The 16,902-nt window shown below is 48.0% G+C and overlaps 2 protein-coding genes across 2 annotated transcripts; both read left to right on the top strand.

Annotated features, from left to right (window-relative positions):
- Window positions 1–534: 534 nt before the first annotated feature.
- On the top strand, window positions 535–13,783 carry npepps (aminopeptidase puromycin sensitive). Its single transcript, XM_037471895.2, has 23 exons — window positions 535–882; window positions 3,388–3,472; window positions 3,596–3,673; window positions 3,759–3,880; window positions 4,972–5,079; window positions 6,261–6,461; window positions 6,561–6,657; window positions 6,742–6,775; window positions 7,274–7,388; window positions 7,718–7,882; window positions 7,970–8,074; window positions 8,160–8,220; window positions 8,326–8,435; window positions 8,555–8,618; window positions 8,984–9,123; window positions 9,551–9,685; window positions 10,104–10,323; window positions 10,411–10,553; window positions 10,630–10,686; window positions 10,843–10,950; window positions 11,219–11,374; window positions 11,457–11,504; window positions 11,616–13,783. Exons 1-23 carry the CDS (start codon window positions 586–588, stop codon window positions 11,760–11,762), a joined length of 2,796 nt encoding a protein of 931 aa, XP_037327792.2. The 5' UTR covers window positions 535–585; the 3' UTR covers window positions 11,763–13,783.
- A 229-nt stretch (window positions 13,784–14,012) lies between these two features.
- c9h6orf120 (chromosome 9 C6orf120 homolog) lies at window positions 14,013–15,812 on the top strand. Its single transcript, XM_037472174.2, has 2 exons — window positions 14,013–14,121; window positions 15,160–15,812. Exon 2 carries the CDS (start codon window positions 15,208–15,210, stop codon window positions 15,778–15,780), a length of 573 nt encoding a protein of 190 aa, XP_037328071.1. The 5' UTR covers window positions 14,013–14,121; window positions 15,160–15,207; the 3' UTR covers window positions 15,781–15,812.
- The last annotated feature ends 1,090 nt before the right edge of the window (window positions 15,813–16,902 follow it).

A 16,902-nucleotide genomic window follows, 5' to 3' on the forward strand; every position in this document is an offset into this window, starting at 1 on the left:
TTTTAGCTCTAACTCATTTTAAGCATTTAAGCGGTATGTGTGTTCAATTATATGAATTAACACCAGTGGCAGTGGAGCTCCTTTTAATCCATTTATTAAGTATATGAATTGACACCAGTGACAGTGGAGCTCCTTTTTATCCTTTATTAAGTGCTGGGCAGCTTCAATATAAAACCTCAAACATGTTTTAAAGGGAGTGTAAAGCAGCATAATATTGTAATTTTACAACATCAACATTGTAACCGTAATTTTTTTTATATTTGCTAATATGTATTTTATTTTGGCATCGTCTTGTAAATGTACACATACCTTACGTTTCTACATATTCTCACAGTACTTGTGTCCTTCACTTCAGTAAAATTCTTAATGCATGACTTTTACCCCCAACGGCGTTGGGGGTAAAAGGCTTTGCTTCTTTCACTAAATATAACATTGTAGTATAAAAATGTACACAATAAAGCACGTTCGAAACCTACGCTGCCACAGCGTGGTGACGTCACGCGCACGCCGGCCGACGCTGCGTTAAGTTGAGTTGTTTGGGCTGTGAGCGGAGGGGGGGGGGAAGTGCTGCGAGGGCTCCAGTTGATGTTGCTGCTCCTGGGCCGCAGGGTTCCGCTGTCATTCGTACACAGACTCACTACCTGCCGTCCAGCGTCGAGGCCCGTCCTGCTGCGCGCAGCGTTATTGAAACTCACAAAGACAACTGGAGCCTCGCACAGAACCGTGTTCGTAAACGCCACTGGCCAACACACAGGAACCATGCCCGAAAGGAGGCCCTTCGTACGGTTACCAGCTGACGTTTACCCCGTCAACTATGGCTTGTGCCTGAAGCCCGACCTCATCGACTTCACCTTCGAAGGCAAGCTGGAGGCGCTGGTGGAGGTAACGTTGCGCTGAACCCGGGCGTCTGGCCTTATTCACGGGGGGGAAGATTTTTGTCTGTGCATGGCCGGGATCTTGTTATGTAATCTGACCAGCTAACGTTACCAGTAGCTAGCTAATTTACCTCGTCCGACTGATAGCGACAAACCGTAACGGTAAGCCACTAGCCCCTCAGTAGCCACCTAGCTACCGGCTGCGCTGCCTCCAGCGAGCTTTAACGGCAGCCGGCGGGCTGCTAACCTGGCCAACCGTTTCACCCCGGGTTCCCTCTGGCCGAAGAGACCCACGAATAGGAAACTAAAAAATAAAAATGATGTACCGGCCATGTCTTTGACTGAATAACTGAAGCTAGCTAGCACAACAGTCCCGTAGACGTCGGCGGAGTTGCACTCTCACGTTAGCTTAGCGCCGTGGACGTTAGCTTGCTAACGGGCTGCTGTGCAATGCGCTTAACGTTAATGTGTTTTCGGGAGCGGTTCGTCCGTTGCCAGCAACTTTAACCCCTTGGTACACCGATGCATTGCTATGAATCGAGATCGATTGGCCTCTTTGAGGTCACCGAGGTTGTCAAGCAGCAAACTAGCGGCTAGCTAGTGTTTGCTAAATCATGGCAACACCATGTTGCCCCCTCCCACCCGCTGCCTCTCGGTGGTAGAAGTATCCCGAGCCTTAAATAAAAGTACTATTTTTATGCCACCCTATGAGAACGCTTCCCCTAACCGTGCAGAAATATTTTTTTAAAGTATATATTTTAGCAGCATATATTAGCATATTTTAAAATGTGCCTAATGTATGGAAATGAAGTCCGTAGTCTGTTAAAGTATTAAAACGTTATGTAATGTTTCTGAATTAATATTACAATACGGTTTGTTACATTTTTATTTCTAAATGTTGTGGTTAATTCAGACACATGTGTATAATGTGAGTAGTTTAATCTTCAGCAATGCATCATTCTATAAGATCATGTTCTTGTAACTTCTCATGAAAACAGAGTCCTATTTTCAGCTTTTTGACGATGCAGCTTCCATCTGATGCAAGTTTATGATTTTAAAATACCTGAAGTAGAAAGATTGATATTTAAAGCACTTAAAGGAATCTTTTAGTTCATTTAAACGCATCTAAAATCAACAAATATGGAGTTAGTGTTTTTTTTAGAGCTTAAAGGATGTGAAACATTGTAATCTGAAAAGGAAATGAATGTATTGTTTATGTATCTAATGGATTAAGTAGAACATTTGCCCCACGTTGCACGCGATGTATGTATAAAAGTTGGTTTAAATTGCAATACTCGGGTAATGTAAAAGCACTACAAAGGTAAAACGAGTATTGTATAGAGTTTAAACCATGGGGACGACGTGAGGAATGCGTTTGCCGGTTGGTAACTGGTTAGTGAATGAGTTTGGGTCCCTGAGGCTTATCCCCTCTGTGACTAACGCACCAAACCGCGCGGCAGCCTGCTCTCCGGGTATTGCACAGAAGAATTCGTGCCGCCTGTCAGCTGAGGGTCTCTCACCTGCTTCACTCAACGCACGTTATCGGAGCCATCGAGATAAACGGCGTCCTCCGTGTTGTGGTCTGAATGTGCGTTTCTGTTGGTAGTTTTTCTTTGTCACACCCTTCACTCCTGGGATGTTTACTGCTTCCCTATCAACAGCAGATCATATTGCAAGTAGTAAATAAAACCTGATAAGATAACTCCAAGGACCATGAGTCAAATAGGAAAAACGCAGCAAACAGCGGGAAAGCAAAGTAAATGTTTAACATGACTGCATCATCCCAGTTGAAGAGCCGCTCTAACGATTACTTATCAAAGGAGTTAATGATTATCTTTCTTCTGATCAATTCATTGGCTGTTTGCACTGTTTTGTTTTGGAGAAGTTTGTCTTATTTAGTTGGTTATCTGTTTGGCACCACGACGGAACTGACTCAGCACGAGGAATGTGTTTTGGGAGATCATGTGCTTGTTACTAATTAACGTGTCACCTCTATTAGCGTATTTATACCCACCGTATGGATTAAACATCAGAACAGATTTGCATTTATGCCCAAAGTCTCATTTAGATGTTTGGGGAGTTGATGCAAATCCAGCAACTCCTAATGAAAGTTCATTTGAATCCTGTGCTTGGAAAAAAAAAAAAAAAACTCCCACCAGTTTGTTTCAGTCACGCCCATTTCCCCCGTGCTTTGTGTGCAGAGACGGCTGCAACACAATGGAACCCGGGAGAAGAGCCGTGTGGCGCTTTGCCACATGCGTCATATTAAGCGTCCACAGCAGCACATTAAAAGTGGACAATAACAGTGAATGACACCACTAACTGTTTCCCCTTGGGGGGTTAATAATGTCGCTCACAGTGACTGACAGTGTTAACGGTGAATTGGCTCACAGCGAGTAGATCTGTGCTACGCTAGTGTCTCATCTTTCTTCACCAGACGCATCGGGATTTGAAAGGATGGCAGCGCAGATATTGGAGGTTAAATTGTGCCGTTTCATGTCAATATTTACAGGTTACACAAGCCACAAATCAGATTGTGATGAACTGTGCCGACATCGACATCATCACGGCGTCCTTCGTACCGCCGGGGGGCGATGGTGAGGGTCGCACTCTTCTTTAATTATACAGGACATGGCAGTTAGTAGATATCGACTATTTTAAATAGGAAGGGGGAGTCTTGCATGTTCACACTGCCGGGTCTTTGTCTTATCTCTCTTCAGAAATTAACGCCACGGGATTCAACTATCAAAATGAGGACGAGAAAGTCACCTTGTCGTTTCCTAGCGCCTTACAGAAAGGTGAGAGGCAGCTTGTCCTTCTAGGAAACATCGTTCACCCGTAATGATGTTGCATAATGACATATAACCCCTCCCCCCTCCGCAGGCTCTGGCACGTTGAAGGTAGACTTCGTCGGGGAGCTGAACGACAAAATGAAGGGGTTCTACAGGAGTAAATACACGGCCCCCACTGGGGAGGTCCGCTACGCCGCCGTCACTCAGTTTGAGGTGAGCGGAGCCTGCCAGTCAAACGGGATGTTTGGTTTTGGAACGCGGAGCGTGTTGCTTAACCCACGACGGCCCCGCGTTGCATCACAGGAGGGGCGTGGCGGTCATGTGACACGTCGGCTGGGATGTGTCCTAAAGATGAGTCAATGGGCTCCATACAGGCAGCTCCTGTTTATAGCCACAGGGTTGTTTGCTCACACTGGATAAGAATAAATGTAGCGAGATAAGTTGACACGGGGGGGGGGGGGGGGGGAGGCGTGTGAGCATCCAAATGGTTAGGAGGAAATGTTAAAGTCAGTCGAGCACACACACAAAGGAACGGAAGTAGTTGCTTGAGAGAGAAGTTCAGACCCCGCCTCCTGAAACCCAGCCGAGAGGAGAACATAACTCATGTTATCAAAGTTTAGAGACTAAAGTAGTTCTGTGAAAGAAATCCGAGTTACTTCCTCAGGTCATGTGTTGAAAGCGGGGCGGACTCGTAGCGACTGGCACTGACTGCTCACCAAAGTGGGAAATGTTTCAGGAGCTCGACTACAAAACAAATTAAAGGCCCCTTTGTTCAGGGCTGGTCAGCAGATCTAATCATCGGCTCCGGGGTTTTTTTATTCAAAGGAAATGCCTCAAATGCCAGAACTTAATATGATGTTTTTCGGTATGTGTGCAGCACGGGAGAAACGGCTGACAGGTGGGTTCCTTTTTCACCTGACAGAGAGAATAGAAACGGCGAGCTTTGCGCGCAGCACTGCTCCTGTAACAAAAGGGAAAAGGCTGCTGCTGCTGCTGCTGCTGCACAGCCAAAAGCAAGAGGAAAAGACCAGAAGTCTTTAGGTTGCCATCGAGAACGCTGCTCCCCACCGGAGGAAGAGTTGGAATGAAACCACACAACAGTCTGCAGATGCAGCTGGTTACTCTGTGCATCTGTAACATGGAGCTCCCCAGCAAATGTAGAAATAAAAGATAACATTTACTGCATCTACCTCATCTAAGGGAGAATGTGTATTAGACACGATCCAGTCAGCGAGGTTTTCATGTGGTTTTATAGAGTGAATCATTGTGTAATAACTTCAACCCCCCTCTTCTCATCCCCCCAGGCTACGGATGCTCGCAGAGCTTTCCCCTGTTGGGATGAGCCAGCGATTAAAGCCACCTTTGACATCGCTCTGATAGTTCCCAAGGACCGCGTGGCCTTGTCAAATATGGTACGTGTCACATGGTCTCTCCGCAGAGGCTCCAGACGGCCCGAGTCCCGCTCTGCTGGCAACTTTCTATTACGTGTGTGTGTGTGTGTGTGTGCGTTTGTGTGTCCACTTTCTCTTGGCTTACATAACAGTGGGAGGACTGCCGCTGCATATTTTACCTCTTGGCTAATGTTATATTTGCCGTTGTGGGAAATGCCAACTACCGTAGAGAAAGAGTCCTTTTATCTTTAATGGCGCTTGCAGCCAAATTGCATCATAAACGCTCCTCTGTCTCGGATCAGTTCTAACGAGCCAAAATCATCTTCTCAGAAAGTCCACTTTGACCCTTTTTTAAAAAAGTGGGGCGCAAACATTGAGCATCAGATGAGCGCCTGCTGAGTTCTTAGATAACTGCAGGCCACAAGTGTCGATACTGATGCGAAAGGAGCAGCCTGGTGATTAGTGTGAAGAGTTCTTTTATCGGGTACAAAGGTTTCTGCTAACAGGCATTGTTTGGGAATCACAGCCCGACGGCTCTTCTTCCTCTGAGCCCTTAAGTACAGTGAGCCTCACCGTTGCCCCGGGTGACGTGTTACTTAATTACCATAAACACACAGTGTAGTTTATTTAGTCTCTTCCAGAGCGCACCGCCCTGCTGTCAGAGACCCGCCAGAGAACCAAATAGTCTCCAACAAATGCACTGATTTAAAAAGAAAAGAAAAAAAAGAAATGACACTATGTATTTAAGACACATGTCCTCAGTAGGAACCAATGGGCTAAGAGCCACGGACAGGAAGTCACACTACTGAGAGGAACAGCGTTGGTTTCAATCTGTTCATGACATTTGGAAACCACAATATGGATATGTGAGGATTTCCAGATGATGAGCTTGATCCCGTCTCTGGTGAAACGTCTCCTTTACCACAATAAACTAATGGGAGTGATGTCCCAGGTGGTTTCCAGGTGATTAGTGCACTTTCTCAGTTTAATGACCCCACTGGACATGTCCCCCCCCCCCCCCCCCCCGCTGATGGCTTCTTGGACCAGACGGTGACCGTGTGGCGCTTGATAAACATTTCGGCCTCAACAGCTGCCAGTGCAGCTTGAGACTTTGTGTCGGGCAGCGTTTCACAACAAGAGAGCCGAAGCTTTTTAACATGAGGACAGAAGGTCTCACTCCGCCTGCGTCCCTCTGCGTCCAGAACGTCATCGATCGGAAGCCATTCCCGGAGGACGAGAACCTGGTGGAGGTGAAGTTCGCCACCACGCCCATCATGTCCACGTACCTGGTGGCGTTCGTCATCGGGGAATACGACTTCGTGGAGAGCCAGTCGTCGGACGGCGTCACGGTGCGCGTCTACACGCCGGTCGGCAAGGCGGAGCAAGGGAAGTTTGCGCTGGAGGTGAGATCCTTTTTTTTGTTTTTTTCTTTGATGTTCCAGTTCATCGTGTAGCGTGCACAGAGTTGGTCATTTAAAAGCTGATTTTTCTTCTCCTGGCAGGTTGCAACTAAGACCTTACCGTTCTACAAAGACTACTTCAGCGTTCCTTATCCGCTGCCGAAAATCGATCTGATAGCCATCGCTGATTTTGCTGCTGGTGAGTAGCTGCCAACTGCACCTTCAGGGCTTCACACGTTCCCACTGACAATGTAATGTAATGTGCCGCTTCCTTCCCCCTCAGGTGCCATGGAGAACTGGGGCCTGGTTACCTACAGGTGAGACTCTAGGAGACACACACACACACTAAGCCTTGAACCCTTCTAAGATGACAGATTTATGACGACAACAGCTAGACGTCTCTTGTTGCTCTTCATGGTCCCAGCTTCGAGGTGATGTAGTTGACTCGGTTCCAAAGGTCCATCATGATACTTTCTTTATATTTCTAGTAGTCTCCGGGTTCTGTGGATCGGACACAGCGAGCAGCATCTCTCTCTCTCTGTGTGGGATGATTTTAATGATGACAATAACGACATGAAATGACGTGGACTTGCTGTGTCTCGTTTCCTTCGACCTCCTCGGTTGCCGTCCGCTCTTGTTTTTCGGTTGGCAGCCTTGAGGGCTTTTTAATTGCCTTCTGTTCTGCCGGCGTGCCGCCACCTGTTAGCTATTCAGGCGTGTGATGAGCGCACGGCTCCAGCCACCTGCACGCCGCCGTTCAGAGACGACCGCCGCGCTCACTCTGCTGCTGCTGTTGTTGTTGTTGTTGTTTCCAGGGAGACGGCACTGCTGATTGACCCCAAGAACTCCTGCTCTTCCTCCAGGCAGTGGGTGGCGCTGGTGGTCGGACACGAACTCGCCCACCAGTGGTTCGGGAACTTGGTCACCATGGTAACAAGCCATCGTCTTTCAACAGCTATTTGTGAAAGTGACCGTAACCATTAAGATTTTATGACCCGCTTTGAATTCGATTAAAGTCATAACAAACACGCCATTAAAGTAATGATTTAATCACTGGATCCCTAATTGAAAGAAAGGAAGAGCTTAATACTTTGTTTACTGGAGGAAAGCTGCACTGGATAACGTTTCCCAAATGGAGACAATTTAGAACAGACGTTCCCGAAATTCTAAAATAATGTATACAGCTTACAGCTGTTTTCTGTGTCATGTTGTCAGATCTAAGAAGCTTTTTGTTACGTTGTGTGTGTGTGTGTGAACAGGAATGGTGGACCCATCTGTGGCTCAATGAGGGATTTGCATCCTGGATCGAGTACCTGTGTGTGGACCACTGCTTCCCAGAATACGACATCTGGACCCAGTTTGTCTCGGCCGACTACACGCGCGCTCTGGACCTGGACGCGCTGGACAGCAGCCACCCCATCGAGGTGAGGCCCCCCCCCCCACCCCCCCCCCGATACGCAGCCTCCCTCTGGGATGTTGCTCTGCTTTTAAGTCTGGTCTCTGTGCTCCAGGTCAACGTGGGACATCCATCCGAGGTGGACGAAATCTTCGACGCCATCTCCTACAGCAAAGGGGCGTCTGTGATCCGGATGCTGCACAACTGGACGGGGGACGAGGTTGGTTGTGGAGCCCTCGCGCCGCTGTCGTTTTCCGCCTGCGTGGTTTCATATGGAGGTTCACCGCTCACTCTTCCTCTCTTAGGACTTCAGGAAAGGAATGAACGCCTATCTGCTGAAGTTCCAACATAAGAACGCTTCGACAGGTGAGAACACGCCGGAAACAATTTTCCCCTTCGGGGTGACGGCGGCTGTTGAATCGATTTTTTTTCTTTTAATTTCCCCCATTTCTGTTTCCCGCCGGCTGTCAGAGGACCTGTGGGACTGTCTGGAACAGGCCAGCGGGAAACCCATCGCTGAGGTGATGAGCTCGTGGACCAAGCAGATGGGCTTCCCCATCATCGTGGTGGAGGAGGAGAAGGTGAGTGTCGCCGGAAATAAACACCCGGCTGAACCATTCAAATCAAAATGTTCACGAGCTCGGAGACACACACACACACACACACACGCACACACACTAACCACGATGTTTATTCATAGCAAGGAGACGAACGCATCCTCAAGTTATCTCAGAAGAAGTTCTGTGCCAGTGGACCACACAACGGTGAGAGTTTAATCCCATCAAGTATAATGAGTCGTATACTCTCATGTTAAACTAAATCCATGACGTATTAGAATCTAAAAATGCAGGCTTTATTACAATTGCCGTTTTATATATATATTATATTATATTATATATAATATTATATTTATATATATACACGTTTTGTGACGCCTGCGTTTGGAATGTACATTATGGTAATGTTTTATTGAAGGATTACTCAACCCTAACCCTAGCATTACTCAATCATAACACAATGTTAGTCGGTTCCGAAAAGGCCCCACTGTCACCCTTTATAATTTAGTCTTTTATTTCTCTATATTTTACTGTACCTTTTACATCCTTCCCACTCGCGTGTCGTCTTGCAGGTGAGAACTGCCCCAGCTGGATGGTCCCAGTCAGCATTTGCACCAGCGAGGACCCCAAATGCACGAAGCTCAAGGTTCTGCTGGACAGACCCGAGACCACAGTCACCCTGAGCGGCGTGGCGCCCGACCAGTGGATCAAGGTGAGCCTCATTCAGAGGAGCTTTCACACATACGTTACATCTAGTGGTGAATAAAACAATGCTGTGAACCAGCTACGGAGGATCTCCTGCTTCAGGCCGCACACGACGTTTTAGCTCTTGTCAGATTCTCTTTGGGCCACAGATGTGGTCGGCGTGAAAATGTAATCGATCCGTTAATTTGAGTTTGAACGTGAGTGGACTCGTTGGGCGTCTCGTGGGAAGAAACCTCCGTCGCCGTGTAAATGAAGCGTGAAGATGTGTCGGGCTTTTACTGCGCTCCGTAAATGATCGACTACGTTTAGAGGCTCCAGACTGCACACCGGATTTAGCTTTAGCGTTAGCTTTAGCGTTAGCATGGCGCCGCCTCTCGGCTCGAGGGGGGTCGGAGTGACACGTTCTGACCCAGTTGTGTCCGTGCTGCTCACAGATCAACCCCGGCACCGTGGGCTTCTACCGCATCCAGTACAGCACGTCCATGCTGGAGAGCCTGCTGCCGGGGGTCAGAGACCTCAGCCTGCCGCCCGTGGACCGACTCGGCCTGCAGAACGACCTCTTCTCCCTGGTGACTGACACACACACACACACACACACACACACACACACACACACACACACACACACACACACGGAGCTACGCCGATTCATTTATTTATTCTTATGGCCTTTCCTCGCGTGTAAACAAACGTTGCTGAATACAAAGTGAGGGATTGTGAAGTATTCTCATTTTTAGAGGAAGACCCTCTTTGAGGTTGTGACTAAATGTCATATTATAACAAACTGTTCACCAGCACTACGAATGATTTATAACGTCTATCTATTTAATGCTCTCCAGCCGGTGTTCATTGCATTCTGGTGTTTCCTTATAAAACCCTCACTTTAAAACGGGAGGAAGCTCGTAAACCGCCTTCCTCCCGACGGCTCGCTGCTTTTATCCGGCGGGTCTTGAAAACGCCTCCTCTGAGCCGGTCGTGTGGCCTCAGTCTCGTGCAGGCATGATCAGCACGGTGGAGGTGCTGAAGCTGATGGAGGCGTTCGTCAACGAGCCCAACTACACGGTGTGGAGCGACCTCAGCAGCAACCTGGGGGTGCTGTCCTCGCTGCTGTCCCACACAGACTTCCACGAGGACATCCAGGAGTTCATCCGGGACCTCTTCACCCCCATCGGCCTGGAGCTCGGCTGGGACTGCAAGCCGGGGGAAGGTGAGGAGGGCGCGTCCTCCGCTTCATTTATGTTCAGACGCCTTGAGTAAGATCAACCAGCCGATGACCGGTGTGTTGGTGCTGCAGGTCACCTGGACGCCCTGCTCAGAGGTCTGGTGCTGGGGAAGCTGGGGAAGGCGGGTCACAAACCCACGCTGGAGGAGGCCCGGCGGAGATTCAGGGACCACGTGGAGGGCAAGCAGGTGCTGCCTGCCGACCTGCGCAGCCCGGTGAGCCCAACGGCGCGTTGGTGGTGACACTAATGTTGAGGAGGACATCGGCATCATGTTGGACTTTGTCTTCCAGGTGTATCTAACGGTGCTGAAGCACGGAGACAGCGCCACGTTGGACACAATGATGAAGGTAGCCCCGCCCCAAAGCATCCCCTGCAGAGTACTCGCCCCCTGCTGGTCACTGCACAGAAGTAGAGTCATTTCCTCAGCAGAGGATCACTGACTCCAGATTCACTTCATAGTTTAATGTCCTCCATTGATCTCTTGAATGTGTGTCTCCTTTCAGCTCCACAAACTAGCAGACATGCAGGAGGAGAAGAATCGCATCGAGCGAGTGCTCGGCGCCATCTCCGCCCCCGACCTCATCCAGAAAGTCCTCAGCTTCGCCCTCTCGGTACACAGCATTTTCTTTTTCTGCAGAAAAGAGTGAAGTCTCCCTTGGTGTAAAGGTTTTTTTGGGGGGGGGGGGGGGGGGGTACACATCTGGTTTGTTTCCTTGTTTATCTGAACTTTGAGTCTTTGTTTAATGATTACGAGGCTCAAACTAAAACAATACCGTAAGCTCTTTGCTCTTTGGTTCAACGTCCAAGTTTCCAAGTTCTCACCAGCTGCAAACCCCCCCCCCTCCTCTCTCTCTCTCTCTGGGTCCTCTCCCACCGCAGGAAGACGTGCGTCCCCAGGACACGGTCTTTGTCATCGGGGGCGTGGCCGGCAGCAGCAAACAAGGCCGGAAAGCGGCCTGGAAGTTTGTCAAGGACAACTGGGAGGAGCTTTACAACCGCTACCAGGGCGGCTTCCTCATATCACAGCTCATCAAGGTGAGGCGAAGCGCTGCACGTTTTCATTCTGAAACGGATCGGACTTGAACTAAAGCTCTCCCTTGTTCTCGTGTCCCTGCAGTACACCGTCGATGGATTTGCGATCGACAAAATGGCCGCTGAAGTGAAGGTGAGGCTGTTGGGTTCATCAGATTTGATTCCTTTGGCTCCCCATGATGTGCCCCCCCCCCCCTCCCCCCGCTTGTTGCCTAAAGGCCTCTGTGCCCTTGTGTCCCCTCAGAGCTTCTTTGAGAGCCACCCGGCGCCGTCGGCTGAGCGCACGGTGCAGCAGTGCTGCGAGAACATCAACCTCAACGTGGCCTGGCTGAAGCGCGACGCCGACGACATCGCTCAGTATCTACTGAAGCGCAAAGGCCCCCCTGTCTGAGGCCCCCCCCCCCCTCCTCCCTCCAGAGCGGACCCTCCAGCATCACAGCCCCCCCCCCACCCCACTGCAGATCAGAGCTGGAGACCAGCGCGTATTTACAGCAAGCTTAATTACTCTCAAACTGTGGATCAAGAACGCAAAGCCAAGAATTTAACACCGTGGTGGAAACACAAAGACTTTCTACGTCCAACCAAACAAAGTCATTGTAGTCGGACCAGCAATGTAGTTTTGCCCCATTCTGCCTCCAAACTAACGCTGCCCCCCCCCCCCACCCCCCTCCACAGACACTTTCATCAATCTCTGCGTCACCACCACCTTCAAATTCTCCTGCTGCCACTCATTTTGAATGCATGACTTGTGATTTGCTGCTTTCGTTTACTCCGGTTTGTTTTCTGTACAAACGGGTTATTTTGTTGTAGTTTTTTTTTCTTTTTGAATTTCACACCCCTCTGTACCCCCCCCCCCCCCCTCCCCTCCCCAGTTATCATTAAGTAATTCACACCTCCTCCTGCTCATTGGGCCCCCCAGAGCGTAGTGGTGTTGTAGCTAGCATGAGGCTAGAGGCTAGCATGGTACGTTGTCAACTGTGGGATGAGTTTTATTTTTTTTGTTTTGCAGACAATGTTATTAAAAAAAAAAAAACTTTTGTATAGTGAACAAACACATTTGATCCCCCCCCCAAATGAAACAAAAATATTGCCATGTTTTATAAAACATCCAATGCAGTGATTATTTTAATTTAAGATGCTGATGGTCTTTTTATTCTGAGGAGTGAGACGTGCTGTCAGTGGGGTTCTGGTGGGACGCCACGGATCGACTGGACTGAGCCTGGAGGCCTCGAACCGACCGGTTTGAGGTAAATATTTATCGCTGAAGGGGTGAAAAATAGATTTCCACATAACGTCAAATGTATCTAATGTGACAGATTATGCAGACTTGTTGAACGAGTATATCTATATAGAATTTACTATTTGATGTGGGTTCTTTTTTTTTTTTTTAACTTACCAACCCAGAGACGTCCCACCTGTCTGAGACCTCAACCCTCCCCCCCCACCCTACACACACACACACACACACAGAGCCCTGACATTTCTTTTTTGTTTTGTTTAAAAACTACAGTTGGTGTTCATTAAAGTGAAAAAAAAAAGGATTATAAAAAGAAATGATGTTAAAAACGTGGAGAAGTTTATTCTAACGATTTGAAGTGTGAGGAAACATTTTAAAAGGGTTTGTTTTTCTTCTCACTTGGGGATCATCTCATGACTAATGGATGAAACGGCACCGAAACGCGTGTAAAAAGAAATCAAATAACAGACCTCCCGTCCACACCGTTTGGTTTCAGTGAGGCTTTGTTTAGACGTAGTTTATCTACTTTATTTGGTGTTTTCTATTTCTCCTGATGGATCAGAATTTGTAGTTCTGACTTGAAGACGCTGGACTGATTTGAATCACCTATCTGTCGCCATGAGACATTCTCAGTGGGTCACAGCCGTCAATCCTACTCGTCTGGACTGGAGGGAATGAGAGGTCAAAGGTGAAGACGTCCTGAGGGTTTTGGAGTAGCACGTTGTGGTAATTCAATGAATTGACCGTTGTAGCGGGGGGGGGGGGGGGTGAACGCAGAGTATTGTCACCTCCACACCAAGAGGCTGCAGCTGCTCCTTATGTGAAGGAGTTTATTTGCTTTGTATATTTTAGCCTTGTCATGTGAGGATAATGTGTACTTTTTTTTATTAGCTTTCTAAAGAGTGATTTATGTACATGAATCAACGAAACCACTGCAGGTTCACTGCAGTTAGACTAAATATAACTAAGGATATAAACATAGTTAAATATAACTAAGGATATAAACGATAACAAAGGATATATAAGAGGGCTGTTTGTGTTTATAACACTGGGAAAGTTCTGCATTCATAATATTTGTTAAATAAAGTGCATGTATTAGTATATAATATCCAAAGTACAGATTATGCAAAGTGGTCAATTTCAGAATATAGTGAATTAAAAACATTGGAGTATAATTAGCGTCTTTTTGTTTACCTTTTACATTTTTGTTTTATAAATATTCTCTATATGCAAAATAACCTACGCAGTCTGATACATGCAGGGTGTAGAAGGACACGGTACCTGCACGGAGACGGAAGCACAGGAAGCTGCTGGGTGTAGTTTCTACTCTGTACCGCTGGGTGTAGTTTCTACTCTGCGCCACTGGGTGTAGTTTCTACTCTGCACCGGCGGGTGGCGCCACTGAGCGGCTCGCCTGGCTGTCACTCGGTCAAAGGGAGTGAAGAAGTGAACTTAGTTCCCAGCAGGTCGCTGTGTGTTGGGACGAAGATGCTGGTTAGGAAATGGCAGCTATGTAAGTTGACCCGGCGCGTTGTGTTGATCGATACATGGTTGATGCTCACCCGGTTACTTAATCGATCGAGTCTCGTTTCCTTCGGCAGCCCCTCTTACCTGGAAACTTAAAAAGGATTTAGCCCGACCGGAATTAGCTAGTTAGCAACGTTAGCTGCTCGATAGCTAACGTCAACGGAGCTGTGAAAAGAAGCTAACCTAGTTAAGCTAACATTAAATAAGTGAGGTTGCCTTCAGCTAAGGCTTGTCTTTTTGTAAGTCTACATGTATATACTACATAATATTTAGTTCTGGTGCCGTGTAGGGCTCTATTTACCCCCTCATTCGATACTTTAACCGTCGGGTCGTTACGTTACAGGTTGTCTCGTTAGCTTCCGGCAGGTGTTAGCAGGTTAGCTTTCAACTCTAACTCAGCCACCCTCATTTTAACCGTTGACGCAAACCAGGAGCCTTGTAATATTCAACCAATATCAAACTTCAACATCGGTTAGTGAATCGCGGTAATTTCCATTTAAACTGGTCATCAAAGCGAACACCGGGCTACTCAATGCTCGTTAAAAGGGATCCTTTCTGGTGTTGTTTTCCTCCGTATCAAAGGTCACACTCACCGGGAAGAGAGACGTGTATTTTTAGCTCTGCTGAGAGGGGGCTTCTTCTTAAGGGACGGACCCAGTGCTCCAGTACAGGCTGATTACCGCCATGTCATAAATGATCAAGAAAGTGTCATTTCATCAGATAAGATACACGTACAATTTAAGTGCTACTTTTATTTAGCTGAATTTCTCCAAGCAATTAAAACATCTGCATATGTGGAGATACAAGTGTCCGGTGTAACTGGGGACGCTGCAGCTCCGTAGTGTCCCCACAGTGCTCTGTTTGTTATGGGGGGGGGGGGGGGGGTGTCAGAAGGTAATGTTCTTTTATGGGTTGTAAAAAAAAAAAAACGTCGCCCTTCCCTCTGTTCCGCAACCACAAATGTCATCAATTATTTCATGCACCAAAAGTTCTAATCGGGAACCGTTTGGCTTGGTCCCGTCAGGCTGTGCGCTGTCGTCCAGGCGGTGACTCGCTGACCGATGCCTTCATCATGATGGCGAGCTGCAGCGCCCTGGTGGTCGCCCTCCTGCTGTCGCAGGCCGGAGGCTTCCTGGGCCCCTCGGAGGAGGAGGAGGACGTCGACGGCGGCGTCCCCGACGAGTGGACGCTGCTCCATGTGGTTCAGGGCCACATCGGGGCGGGAAACTACAGCTACCTGCGCCTCAACCACGACGGGCGAATCATCCTGCACATGCACAGCCTGAAGGGCGACGCCGACCTCTACGTGTCGGACAAAACCCTGCGGCCGAGCTTCGACACCTACAAGCTGCAGTCGGTGACCTGCGGGCGCGACGCGGTGGTGGTGCCCGAGGACTTCGCCAGGCCCGTGGGCATCGGCATCTACGGCCACCCGTCCCACAAGGAGAGCGAGTTCGAGATGCGCGTCTTCTTCGACCAGACGGCCCCCCAGGAGCCGTTCGATAAGGGCTCGTACAACTCTGAGGAAGGGCACGAGAAAAGGAAGGCCCCCCAGGCGCCAGAGGACGACTTCCAGGAGGAGGAGTCCATCTTCTGGACAATTCTAATCGGACTTTTGAAGATTGTGCTAGAGATTTTGTTTTGAAAATAGTTTACGCAAGGAGGTTCTTCTTTTTCCCCTCTTTTTTTCTTCTTTCTTCTGAAAATGGTTTTCTTTCGTTCTGTAAAGATGATAAAATGTGGCACTGAAGGCTTTTTAACGTATTTTCTTTTCTTGTGATCAAACACGGATGAACTGAGTGTTAACGTTTTTGGTGGATGATCTGCTGGATGAGGCCTGACCGGAACACCAGTCCGTTTGGTGTCCTCATCGAAGCCCACAGAGTGAAGCGCAGGCTCAAGTCAAAAGGACAGGAACATTTCCAGAGTGGGACATTTAAAAAAAAAAAAAAAAAATCTTTAACTAACTAACTGGATACTTTTTAGTGAACTTAAATTCTTCCAAGTTTTTTTTTTTTTCTGAAGAAATCTCATTAAAATCCCCTCAATACTAAAAAAACAAATAGATTGGATCAGAGTCTTTATTTAAACTTCCAGTAAGTGAAACTAGTTTAAAAGAACAGTCAAAGAGGTGCACTGATACCTGTGGCTCCCTAAGCCCCGCCTTAAATCCCCCTCCCCCTTCGCTTCCTGGTCTGTTTTGACTCTGAGATCCAGCCCGGTTTGTGCAGCTCACGCTAAGTCCGAAGCAGGCGAGCAGAGGTGACCGAATGAAACCTTGTGTCTTAACTCTGAGTTTATTTATAAGAACCACAAACAGCCCGACGCTCTTCGGTTCAGGTGGGAACCTCCAGCCTGTCGACACTCGTAGCATTTTCACTCCGTTTGATCGCTCAAACGTTTTTTTGCCTGTTGGACAATCTCCTAACCCCCCCCCCCCCCGTTTGGGGTTCCCTAACCACTAAGCAGAAATGTTCCACAGTGCCTTCCAGTGATCGCTCTCCTGTTTCCAGAGACAATCAAGTTTTTAAAGCAGTTTTTTACGCAGACTGTTGAATAAACAAAAAACTTGTGTCTGGTTGATCTTTGTGATGTTTCTGGGGAGAGTGCAGCTTGAATGAGTAAGTGTTACGATGACAAAGATGAGTCATACAAGTATTTAAAGGACGTAAACAATAGAAGTTGGGTTTTTACATGTCACGTTACTATGGGACCCCACGTTTGGGATGAAATGGAAGTACTTAATGTACTTTCCTCCACTACTGAT

Source organism: Pungitius pungitius, chromosome 9 (genome assembly GCF_949316345.1).
Source record: "Pungitius pungitius chromosome 9, fPunPun2.1, whole genome shotgun sequence".
Lineage (NCBI taxonomy): Eukaryota > Metazoa > Chordata > Actinopteri > Perciformes > Gasterosteidae > Pungitius > Pungitius pungitius.